At 38.2% G+C, this 13037-nt stretch overlaps 1 protein-coding gene across 3 annotated transcripts in view; it reads left to right on the top strand.

Moving 5' to 3' along the window:
* The window catches only part of csnk1g2b (casein kinase 1, gamma 2b), a 70090-nt gene that overhangs the window by 23033 nt on the left and 34020 nt on the right, over nucleotides 1-13037 (top strand). For all 3 annotated transcript variants that reach the window (XM_051670130.1, XM_051670132.1, XM_051670131.1), the window contains one exon: nucleotides 10999-11068. In XM_051670130.1, the coding sequence (XP_051526090.1) occupies nucleotides 10999-11068 (70 nt within the window). The remainder of the gene's footprint in view (nucleotides 1-10998; nucleotides 11069-13037) is intronic.

The following is a 13037-nucleotide window of genomic DNA, read 5'->3' as shown; positions in this document are numbered from 1 at the left end:
CTTTATATGCACTCATATACCAATGTACTTGATGTGGAACACATAAGGAGATATTAAGGCTAGGGATTTGCACAAGTAATCAAGTACTTGTTCTGCACCAGCTACTTGAGTATTAAAAACACTACTCGAATATCGCAAAATAATTTCATTTGCCTGCTGTGAGCAGCGCTGAATTACACTGGTTTCCCTCTAAATCTTTCACTAAATCTTGCAGTTATAATTGAGTCCATAGGAGGGAGCTTTGGATACATGTTATCGAGGTTTTGGATAATAGACGATATATCATGGCTATCTGTGCAGCCAATTTGTATTACAAGGCGATACTTGTAATATTTTGGTTCTTATTGAATTCTACTCTTTTTGTATTCTGTTCTTGTTGGAGTCATGCAAACCAACAGATGAGGATCTGCTTTTATGGTGGAAAAAAATCTGACACAAACTCAGAAGCTGATCAGACCAGTATATGTATGAGTGTGAAATCTTTTAACAGAGGCGGAGCGCATTTCATAAAAAGCGAACTTTCACCACTTGTTTTTTCTGAATAATAACATGTGGAATAATAAAAATGTGATGGCCTTTATGTAGATTCAGTTTATATCTGTGCATTACCCTCATGCCATCAGTATTGTTTTCTGTGTAAGCAATTTTTTTTCTTTTATTTTTCTTTTTTTACTGTTTTTTTTCTTTTTCTTTTCCATTTTTATTAATGCATATTGTTTATGTATTTTTCCCCCCAAAAGAAAAGCATAGTTTGTTGAAGTTATCTTATTTTGAAACCGTTCTTGGTAACGTTTGTGAATAAAATTAAATATAAGATTCATGTACGTGTCATGCATATTTTTTTGACATGCATTTAAATTTACGAGTATTTGGGAACTTGTTTTCTGTGAATGCCCATCCCTAGTTAAGGCCTAAGTATACTTTGTTTTCCTCTTTTCAAATTGGATCTCGCAAAGCATCAGACGCAAATTTCGTTATCGGCACAATTGTCCGCATGCGGCCCAGTTTTTCTTGACACATGGAGAGTCCTAGTCTGTGCGCATCAATGGTGCATGCACCCTCCCTTGACTACTGAAGACTATCACAAAGCAGTAGTAGTGCGAATGCATCGAATGAGTATAGAGAGTACACATTAAAAGGCTGAGCCTATGCCTGAGCCTTTAGGCAGAATGACAGCTCAGTCACCATTGCGTATAACAAATATGCAATAAAAGTGATTGGTGACTGAGGGTATTAGCCCCTAACGTTCTGCCTAACATATAGTTTTGTGTTCCTTTCTTGGCAGATTGATTTCTGCTGCCATTTGATAAGCACTACAACAGCTTTTCTGTGTATTTCAGCTTGTAAAGTTCTTGTTTGTTTGTTCCTTAAACAACCTCTTGCAGTTTTTTTTTTTCCTTGTTTTTTTTTTCGGCTACACCTGGAGCAAAGATGAACGCCACTGTCACTGTTTCCTAACATGTGAAAATGCAAGAGTAGTGGAAGAAAAGAAAGAAAGGAGGGAACTAAAAAAAATAAAAAAAATAAAAAAACAACAACAACAGGAATTAGAGAGAGAATAAAGCTGATGAAAGATTATCTTTGTTTCCTGGTTCTTGTCGACACAGTGCTTCAGTCAGTCCATAGCGAGAGACTCACCAGGGATCCAGAGCAAAGTAGAAATGCTCTGTAATTTCTCTTTCTCACTCTCACTCACACACACACACGCACACACACACACTTGAGCTGGGGATCCCAGCTGTGTAATACATGTATGACAGCTTCCAAAACAAGTACTTTGTAGTAATATGAGAGCTCTGGTTTATTTGATTGTACATGTGGCCTCAGATCTCAGTCTAAGAGAGATCCGTGTGTTGCTTGTCCTTTGCATTGTGCATTTCTCTCAATTTTAGTTTGTAGGTGCTTCATTGGCATGACAGTTTTTTGTACATTTGTATTGTCAAAGCATATACAGCTGAGCACTCTCTCTCTCTTTCGAGACCCTCCCCTTGAAATCTGAACACAAGTGGTCACAGGTGGCGGATTTAAGAAACCAGGTGTAAACGGCTGTTTCTTGCCTGACCACATGAAATTGGATCATCCAAGACGCATCTTAATACCAGGTGTAAAGTGAATGTTGTCTTTAAATTGTTAATTTCCTAAAGCACATTATTTCCAAAAGACTTGTAAACATTTATTATGAGCTTAGAAACATTTCATCCCATATATATTTATCCTTTATATTTATGGGTCATGCAGTGTTCCTGGATACGAAGTGCAGAGTTGCATCTTTGATGTTGACTATCATGGATTTAAAAAAAAAAAAAAAAAAAAAATCCATAACACCTCAGTCTTTGGCTGTGCTACCTGCCCTCTTCAGCCTGTATCAGCAATAATGATGGATTGCCACCTGGCTTTTCTAACAGATCATCAAAACATACCCACACAATTGGCATTGCAGGTGCTCCTTGGTCCCAGACATGCTTGATAATTGATTTTGCAGTCATATATTAGGAAAAGTTTATGCACCTTATCTTCAAGTCTCATGCTTAAATTATTTTGTCCACTTATGCATTAGTTACATCAAGATGGTTTTAGAGTTACCAATTATCCTGAAAAGTTGATGTCAACACATGCAAATATTTAGGGCTGATTACCAGTGTGCAGATCATGTATAACCTCAGTCTTAAAAGGTATTAAATTGAGAGTCTCACAGATTGTAGGGTATTTCAGGGCAGTACATGGCTAGTATCTGAAATCACTCCTCAGTCTAACATGAGCCTGTTTAAACTATGGAATGTAAAAATATATCCACTCTGAAATCCTTTTAATTTACTATCCTTTCAGAAAGTTACAGACAACCACTTCATGTATAGCACCTATTTCTAGGCTAATTGCATAGCTGTAAAATAGTGTGCATTGCTTAGCTCATCATAAATTCACTCACATTGAAAGTGTTTTTGTAATTAAGTAATGCCTGTAGCCAGTGAAGCAGTATCAGCCCAAGTTAAGATTCAATAAAGTCCTCTAATGCAGCAGATTATATCATCGATTACAACTAACAAGGATTAACTCTGTTAAGCTATATACAGTTGCTTTTTGGATTATGTGTGTTTCATAATGGCATTGGTGTAAAGGCCCAGGCATCACATTTAATATGAGAACATAAGAGTCTTAAATTATTCTTATGCAATGGATTTGCTCCATATTATCATTCAAGCTTTTTACATTTACATTTTAATGACAATTAATGCTTCATTTTGTAGAATTGCTGTTCACAGTTGTCCCATGTAACTTGACTACATTTGTGTGATTTGGGAAGAGTGTACACTCATACTCCAAGCTCAGTCAGTCAGCTGGAAAGTTGAAGAGGAAGTGATTTTTGACCCCTGTCTGTTGTTTGATTTCTGGTTAATTTCTGCGGTTGATGTACTCCATTACACAGACTTGCTGTGTACAAGTTCATACACTCAAATAGCCTAATATAGGGTAGATATAGGTAAGAATAGTGCAATCTTAAGTGTAATGGTAGCTTATTAATGTTTTTAAAAGTCAACATGAAATTAACATTTGCCATATTTACTTTCTTAATATATGTTCCTAGTCTTATTTTGTCTAAAGAAAAAATGAGCCGCACTCCTTTTTTTCAACTTTTTTCATTTTATTTTTTTCACCAGTCAGGGGACACAAACGTTTTGGCCTCATGGCCTTCCTGAGTGTACTAATGCAAACAGTTTATAGTTTTTTTCCCCCTAGTGTTGATTTCCAATTACAAATGATTAGAAAACTCAACAAACACAATCATCTTATTAATTACTTAACAAGCTCATTAATCAATCAGAACATCTTAAAATCAGGCAGCTAGTGCCATTCATAAGTCCATATCAACACCTACAAAGATAAAACATTTAACAAACAGTATTACATGCATGTTGAAGCAATCATAAAAGGTAGGGGTGGGCGATATGACCAAAATCGTACATTACAATATCACAAATTTTATATAAATTTTATGTTACGGGTGATGAAGTGTAGTTTAAATAATCTGCATGACAGATTATACGCAATTGTTGGCACATGACATATTGTTTTAGCTCTTTTCCTCGCCAGTGTTGGTTAGAATGTCAAGTTCTCTCGCCATTTGAGATGTTTGACTTCCTCCATAGTGCTTTTAAGGTAAAAAACTCAAAACTCAGTAGAATTCAGATGTGTCACACAAGTTTTGAAGTTTGTTTCACAATAGAGAGAGACCGGCCTGTCGGGGCTGAGTAGCGCAATTGTCTGTGGACCCAATCTGGAAGCCTACTGGACTTGCACGCACTTTCAAGCTTCAGAGATAGCGTGTGCGAAAATCACTTGAAACACAGCTGCGTGTGTCTGATGAGAAGCATATTCAGAACTCAAGATTAATGTAATTGAATTTGTCAGTTCCTGAAAAACCCTGTTTCTTCAAATCTCTCAGTCTCACATAAAGCCACTCCACCTTCCTCCATTTCTCCAACAAAATGTGTACCGCGTACGTGTTATGTGAATAGAATGAAGTGCACATTTCTTGCACGTGGTGGCGGTTTTGCGTAACCATGATACAGACTACAATCCAAAATGTATACTGGTTACCAGATTTTTACTAGTTTATCATGTCTACCGGTATATCGCCCACCCCTAATATAAGGCATAAACTCAGTTCCCCACGATGTATGGACCAGAGCATATTTAGAAACACTTAAAAAACATACACATCTATTTCTACCAATTCATTTTTGGAAAAGTAGGCAAATTTTTTTTCTCCATATGCCCTCCTCTTTGGGAACTTTCTATCTTTTCTATCCCTATACAAGTTAGCTGTTTTGTGATTATACTAATTTCTATATATAGAAATGTCTAGCGATAGGCGATGTAACATGTTTTCTAAACGTTTATTTTGACTGAATAAAAAAAAAAAAAAAAATTGTTCCCTTATAAATATAACTTGCTTTACATCGGAAAGGGTTTCCTATTCTGCTGACGTCACCAGGAACTCTTACTTTTAACAAAATTCTGCAGCTCCACAAAGCACAACTCGCATAGTTTTCCATTAAATTTGACCAAAATCATTATCAAAGGACTTATTTACACTAGCCATCACTGGATGATGTATTGTGTATATGTATCTTTCATATTGCCTACGCAATGTATTTTCAGTAACAAGGTATGTCTTTTTGTGGTTTGACAGATTGAATGAAACCTATTCAAGGCTTCATACGGAGAAATTGCATAATGAATGCCATTTCTAATCATTCAGTTCACACAGTTACACCAGTTTCATACACTAACCTGCAAATTCATCAACATTACTTTGTTCATTTTGTACAAGATGTACAAAAACCTTTGGAACTTTTGTGTGTATGGTGACTGGATTCACAACTTTGGACTGCCACCTACATCTCATTGATATACTGTATATCGATGCCTCAAAAGCATATCAAGAAAATAATGTGCCGATCAATAATTGATGTACTGATTTGTTACGACATTCCTAATTGTAAAACAGTTACACAAATCATACAGTTACAAGTATAAAACATGTTGCAACAGGTGAACTTTAATTTTACAGACTGTTAGCTCTTAGAGCTCTACATAATTTAAAGTTACATTTACCTACCATTTATTGTCTGTTTTAGATTAGATGCTTAATGTTTCATTTCAAGCTTTAGTCGTTTATCAGAATTGTACATCATTTTTCCCACTTCCTCTGAACTGTGAGATTTGGATGGATATTATGAAGTGCTTAATTTGTCCGATCCCTTCACTCTTCTTCCTGGAAAAAGCTGTGTATTTGTTTGTGTGTGTGACCACTGTTACATCACTGCTCAACAGATGCAGCTCTGCACCGCTGTGTGTGCCTGTTTTCCGAGCAAGTAACATGAGCTGGATTGAACCATTAGAACCCAGAGCATAGAGCCTTCTTAGTCTATGCTGTTATACCTAACCCAGCCATTACTGTCCTGATTTTAAGCATCTAAAGCCACTGTAAGCTTTTTTCCTTTTCTTTTTACAGCAAGTGGGGGTGCATTCAGACTGGGCAATACTTCATGCATTTACGATATATTCAAAATCATTTTGTTGACAAATAAAATGAAGCAACATTATGAAGATTGCGCTTAGGCACTTCATTTACACGAATGGTTCAAAACTCTTAATTCTGCAATTAATTTGCATCATCACTCCTAATTTTTCATGGATATCCCAGTGTTTTAAAATATTTTAGTATAATTATACAAGTAGGTAAATGTTGCTTATTGCTGTGTATTGTTAGATTGGATTATATATAAATAAATGTGAAAAATATTATTCTTTCTTCATTATTAACAGTGGAAAACATGCCTTAATTATTTTAGCTGGATTTTTGGTGTTCTGCTTAAGGTTACTCAAAATTTAGAACACCACTGTTGCATGGACAGTTCCACTGGTGCAGCATGAAGTTAAGTGGGTTTATGGGGCTCTCTCAGTTCATGGGTCACCCCTACCTGGGATTGAAACCATGGCTGCATTACCACTCAAGCATAAATCACAGGGCCACCATTACACCATTAAGGTCATGTTTTCATCACCCTGGGCTTGGATATGCTCACACATCTGTACTCAGGTGGATGTGACTAAACCCTGAGCACCGGATGTTAGCAGGTCCTGGAAGATCAAGAGGCCAAGCTGTCGTGGGCCTGGGTAGTTCAGTGGTAAAGACGCTGGCTACCACCCCTGGAGTTCGCTAGTTCACTAGTTCGAATCCCAGGGCGTGCTGAGTGACTCCAGCCAGTTCTCCTAAGCAACCAAATTGGCCCGGTTGCTAGGGAGGGTAGAGTCACATGGGGTAACCTCCTCGTGATTGCTGTAATGTGGTTCGTTCTCGGTGGGGCACGTGGCGAGTTGAGCGCGTGGTGAGTTGAGCGTGGTTGCCGCAGTGGATGGCGTGAAGCCTCCACGCACTATGTCTCCGTGGCAACGCGCTCAACAAGCCACGTGATAAGATGCGCGGGTTGAAGATCTCATACGTGGAGGCAACTGGGATTCGTCCTCCACCACCCGGACTGAGGCGAATCACTACGCGACCACGAGGACTTAAAAGCACATTGGGAATTGAGCATTCCAAATTGGGAAAAAAAAAAAAAAGAGGCCAAGCTGTTGCACTCTGGCAACTCTGTAATGTGACACCCAGGCCCTACTTGATTGAGGACTTGCTCAGTGTGTTCTCTGTTACAGGCCATTAACCATTGGAAAGTTTTTCCAAGCAATCTCTTTTGACTTTTGTAAAGGGTGCAGGGGTGGATTGTTACAGCAGAGAGAAAATGTGGGAGAGTGACAGCACACTCGCTGCTAGTTTTGTTGGCGTTACTTACATTTATATCAGAGCATGTGTGCCATCTCTCTTGTTGCAGATTTTGGTGACTTATGTTAACATTAAGTAATAAACACCTCAAAAGCCAGGTCACCTGACATTTTTCAACAATATCTCTATGGCCCATTGTAATGGGTTCAGAATGGGCGAGGAGGAGGCGGGAACCGGCAGAACAGTCAACAGAAATTTAATGACATAAATGAACTTAAAACAACATAAAACACACAGACGCGCACACACAGAGAGTGGCCGCGTGTGTCTCTCTCTCCCTCGAACTGGCGCTCCTGGCTCGTGTTTATCCCCCTCCCAGCTGGTTATGACAATTCAGTGCCGGGTATGCTTTGTCACGGCGCGGCCACACCCTCCTCCTCATCACACCCATTTACACGCTGCAGCTAAATGTGGTCGTCACTCCTTTTTTAGTGCTTAATTCCATTCTGTTCACACAGAGTTCAGTTATTAAGAGGAGTGACAACCAAATTTTCATTTTTATCCATGTAATGTGTGCATAATTGAATAAATAGCGGTTAATGAATTACAATTGTTGTTATTACAAGCAATTTACTAAAATAATGGAGAATTCCACGTTAAACTTAATGTTTGTGCTTGGATTAAATGCAAGTATAATTGGGGGAAACAGTGTGCCTATTTTTTCGCACTTTTACTTTATTCTTTTACTTTTCCTTTCATGCATTATTATCTTGCAGTAATACATCAGTCACTATGACAGTGTGTGTTGTCATGAAATCAGAGGTCCTCTCAGCAAAATCCAAACACAAAAGGTCAAAAGTAGGGTTGGGACGATTTGCTCTGACGACGATTCGATTCTCTACCTAAAAATTACAATTCATCGTAATGCATCATGACATCTGAAATCTAAACGTGATGTGTCTCGCTTATAGACTTTTAATTGGATGGCCCAAAGTGCATCTTAATACCAGTTTTAAACAGGGCCTATGTTTCTTGAGGCCAAAACATTGTTATAGTTATCACTGAATACGTCTGTCCAAGTATACATGATGCTATGCGCAATCTAATAGGTTAAAAAAGGACATCAGCTGGGGAAGTGACATAGACTGTTTCCAGTTGACCTTAGTAGAGGAGTCAGCTAACTAGCTTGTCAGCAGCTAGATGCACAAAAAGCACAACAACATGGAAAACTTTACAGCCACTTGCATTTCTTACATTCATTACGCATTGATTTTGGTGCAGATCAGATGTACTGTACGTTATCTGTTGTGCTTATGGTGATGTCTGAAGGCAGAAGTTGACACCATTTGCTCCTGGATTGTTCTAACAATACGAACTCTGCTTTGCTTCACTTTCATCCTTATAAACTCATTGTAAAGTATAATAACATTTAGACTGAGGAGAGATATCGTGAATAAATAAATGATTATATAGATAATATATGTTTTGTCTATATTATCCTAGTGATCGCTGATATTTAATAGGTTTGTTTGTCTGAATACTTGAAACAGTTCTGTCATTTGCTTCAGACTGCATATGCAATAAAAATCATGCTTTCTGCCTCATTCTACAGAGAAAAGTAAAAGAATCTGTTATAACCACTTGATAATTGAAAGTAAGATATGCAGTAGGTAATGTATTTGTTTTTATTTTTGCATCCCTCATTCATAGTGCTAATGCTAGCATGGTAACTTTGGCCATAGTATGCATCTGTTACGCTATTTTATTGCATTTTATGATGGAATTGTGAAAATAGTTTGTTTTTTATAGTTTATTTTATAAAGAAAGACATTGCAAAGGGGAGGTGAGGCAGAAGGGAGAACAATCAAAAGCCATGCTGTAAGATCGCTTTAAACCGAATTTCAAATAAAATTACTTCAGATGTGAGTTCGGAATAAACATTATTTTGAGCCCCACACCTTTCAACCCTCCAAAGCTCTCACAGTGGTTGGTAAAGTCTTTGAAGGGAAAAGGGCATAAGGATGATCACTTCTGATTGAAATGCACACGTGTTGTTGTTGCTCTTCTTCTTTGATTTGTGTTGCATTTGACTTCTGGCTTAAATACACGTCGCGCATCACCTCTTTTTCTCGGAGCATAAGCATAACGGCGAGGCATTATGTGGACCGATTGACACGTATACATGCTAGACCATGGGCCGGCAACCTTTTTGACATGGAGTACCTAGTTGTGCCAATGTCCACCAGCATCTTGTGAAAATGCTTTAATGAAAGAAACCTGTCCTTTTGTTCAAAATGAGTTAACACAGTTAATGTCACACATTTGCTTATTTGATTACTGAAACTGTGTGGAATTTTTAATATTTCTTAAATTATGTATGTATATTTTTCAAAATCACGCAGAGGGGTAATCACTTGTACGCAAGCAATAGCGAGAGAGGAGAGAGAGGAGCAGTCTATTTTATTTATATGAGGTTTTTTGCACCTGCATTCCAATCTATATCTTGAAGTAATCCTTCCTCATGATCATGCAGCATGTTTTCATCAGCTGAATGGGAGGCTAAACAAAAAGTTCAAATGTGACGAGACTTGGGCTGCATGTGCAAGCCATTCGCGCATCACAAGCCGATCAACTATTTAGCCCTTTTCGGTGAATCGCACCTGTAAAATCCTAAAACTTTATTTCCAGGTTTAATTTATATTTTGAATAGACTCAGATTTTTGAACCCCACGATGTGGGTGTATGTTTTCTCTTTTAATCATTCAATGTAATTTTGAGTGTGACTATGGTTTTAAGGACGGTGTACCTGTATGCTGAGTTGGAAATCTCAAGAATTAATAGTGGTGTTTTTCTTATTATATCACGTGTTGTTCTGAAAGCAAAAAGAAACAAATGAAACATGGAATGTAGGCTGTCATTCATGCTGCCTGACCGAATCACTGCGGGCGCGTTTTAACTTGCGCGATTAACCGAAAGTGAATCGTGAATGGCTTGCACACACTGCACGAGTCAGTTGGGTACTGCAGTCTCGTCACATTTGAACTTTTTGTTTAGCTTCCCATTCAACTGATGGAAACACGCTGCGTGATCATGAGGAAGGATTAGATCAATGTGCAAACTGGAATGCAAGTGCGGACTTTCATATAAATAAAGTGGTCTACACCTCTCTCTCCTCTCTCACGTTGCTGGCGTGCCAGTGATTACCTCTCTGCGTGCCAATGCTGGCACACGTGCCATAGGTTGCACAGTCGTTCATTTAATTGTGGTTGTCACTCCCAAAACTTGACAATAATTCATCATAAGTAGGTAAAGACATATAATGGTAAAAATGTGCTCTGTTGGCCAAATTGATGTGATAATGGGCACAACTTTGTGCAGAATGAAAGCAGAGATGTGAATTTACTTCTCATGGTTTCTTAGAAGAGCTGTGCTAAGCTGCTTCTGCTAAAATGATTTATGTTTTTAGGATGGAGGCTCAATTATAGGAAGATTATGTCATTCTTATCATAGATGCACAGATAAAGCTCAGTGTTTATTTGATCTGTGTACCTTTATTTATCTAGCTATTATGAATATGTGATGCTGAAAATACCTTTAGCTTATACTAGCCTAAAGCTAAAGATTTATGTTCACATTTGTATGTTTGTTTATTTGTGTTGGATTCACTGACTGGATTCCCATAATACTCTAATGTCTGTGTTTCTTTTCTCTTTCAGGAGCCAATCAAATCTAGAGCACCACAGCTTCATTTGGAATACAGATTTTATAAACAGCTGGGAAGTTCAGGTAAGCATCGCAGCCTTTCCAGAATCATGTGTTAGATGGTTTACGAAAAGCCACCAGCTCCTCATCCTGTGTGAGACTGAGCTTCCTTCAGTGTACTGAGAACTATGGGGGTGGTGAGCTCCAGCCTTTGATGTGGGTGCTTCACCCATCAGCATGTGACAGTGAAAAGGAGGGTCTAAGAGAGTGGAATGAGATTAAGTGGTACCGTAAATGAGAGGTTACCCAGGGGAACTCCACAGTTCACACAAACCATATATATATATATATATATACACACACACACACACACACACACACACACACACACTACCGGTCAAAAACTTTATTATAATTTTTTTCCCCACATTTAGAATAATAGTAAAGTCATCAAAACTATGGAATAACATAAATGGAACTATGTGAATTATGTTGTGACTAAACAAAATCCAAAATAAATCAAAACTGTGTTATATTTTAGCATCTTCAAAGTAGTCACCTTTTGACTAGATTTTGCAGAAATGTACTCTTGACATTTTCTTAACCAACTTCTTGAGGTAACACCCTGGGATGCTTTTTAAACAGTATTGAAGGAGTTTCCATCTATGTTGGGCACTTATTGGCTGCTTTTCTTTATTATTTGGTTCAAGTCATCAATTTCAAAAACCTTTTTTTTTTTAATAAAATTTTTGTTTTATAATGAAATAAATTAATATGGTGACACAATTATATTTTTGTCTACAAAACTAATTTCAAACATTTAAGCATATGCCTTCAGATCAAAAGATTTTTAAGATCATGAGAAACATTTCAGTCAAGAGTTTCAAAACATTTGACTGGTAGTGTACATATACAGTTGTGCTCAAACGTTTGCATACCCTTGGAGAATTGGTAATATATGTACCATTTTTAAAGAAAACATGAGTGAGCAGGCAAAACACATTTCTTTTATTTCTTATGGGATTCATAGTCAACTGTAGGTTATAACAGAATGGCACAATCATAAAACAAAACATGGCAACAATGAAAAAAAATGAAATGACCCCTGTTCAAAAGTCTGCATACCCTTAGTTCTTAATACTGTGTATTGCCCCCTTTAGCATCAATGACAGCATGCAGTCTTTTGTAATAGTTGTCTATGAGGCCCCAAATTCTTGCAGGTGGTATAGCTGCCCATTCGTCTTGGCAAAATACCTCCAGGTCATGCAAAGTCTTTGGTCGTCTTGCATGAACCGCACGTTTGAGATCTCCCCAGAGTGGCTCGATGATATTAAGGTCAGGAGACTGTGATGGCCACTCCAGAATCTTCACCTTTTTCTGATGTAACCACTGGAGGGTCAACTTAGCCTTGTGCTTAGGGTCAGTGTCGTGCTGGAAAGTCCAAGAGCATCCCATGCGCAGCTTTCGTGCAAAAGAATGCAAATTGTCTACCAGTATTTTCTGATAACATGCTGCATTCATCTTGCCATCAGTTTTCACAAGATTCCCCGTGCCTTTAGCGCTCACACACCCCCAAAACATTAGTGAGCCACCACCATGCTTCACAGTGGGGATGGTATTCTTTTCACTATAGGCCTTGTTGACCCCTCTCCAAACATAGCACTTATGATTGTGACCATAAAGCTCTATTTTGGTCTCGTCACTCCAAATTACAGTGTGCCAGAAGCTGTGAGGCGTGTCAAGGTGTTGTCGGGCATATTGTAACCGGGCTTTTTTGTGGCATTGGCGCAGTAAAGGCTTCTTTCTGGCAACTCGACCATGCAACTAATTTTTGTTCAAGTATCGTCGTATTGTGCTTCTTGAAACAACCGTGCTGTCTTTTTCCAGAGCAGCCTGTATTTCTCCTGAGGTTACCTGTGGTGTTTTCTTTGTATCACGAACAATTCTTCTGGCAATTGTGGCTGAAATCTTTCTTGGTCTACCTGACCTTGGCTTGGTATCAAGAGATCCCCGAATTTTCCACTGCTTAACAAGTGATTGAACAGTACTGACT

The sequence above is a fragment of the Myxocyprinus asiaticus genome, chromosome 33, assembly GCF_019703515.2.
Source record: "Myxocyprinus asiaticus isolate MX2 ecotype Aquarium Trade chromosome 33, UBuf_Myxa_2, whole genome shotgun sequence".
Classification (NCBI taxonomy): domain Eukaryota; kingdom Metazoa; phylum Chordata; class Actinopteri; order Cypriniformes; family Catostomidae; genus Myxocyprinus; species Myxocyprinus asiaticus.
The sequence above is the reverse complement of the archived record's forward strand: the minus strand, read 5'-3'. Positions and strand labels throughout refer to the sequence as shown.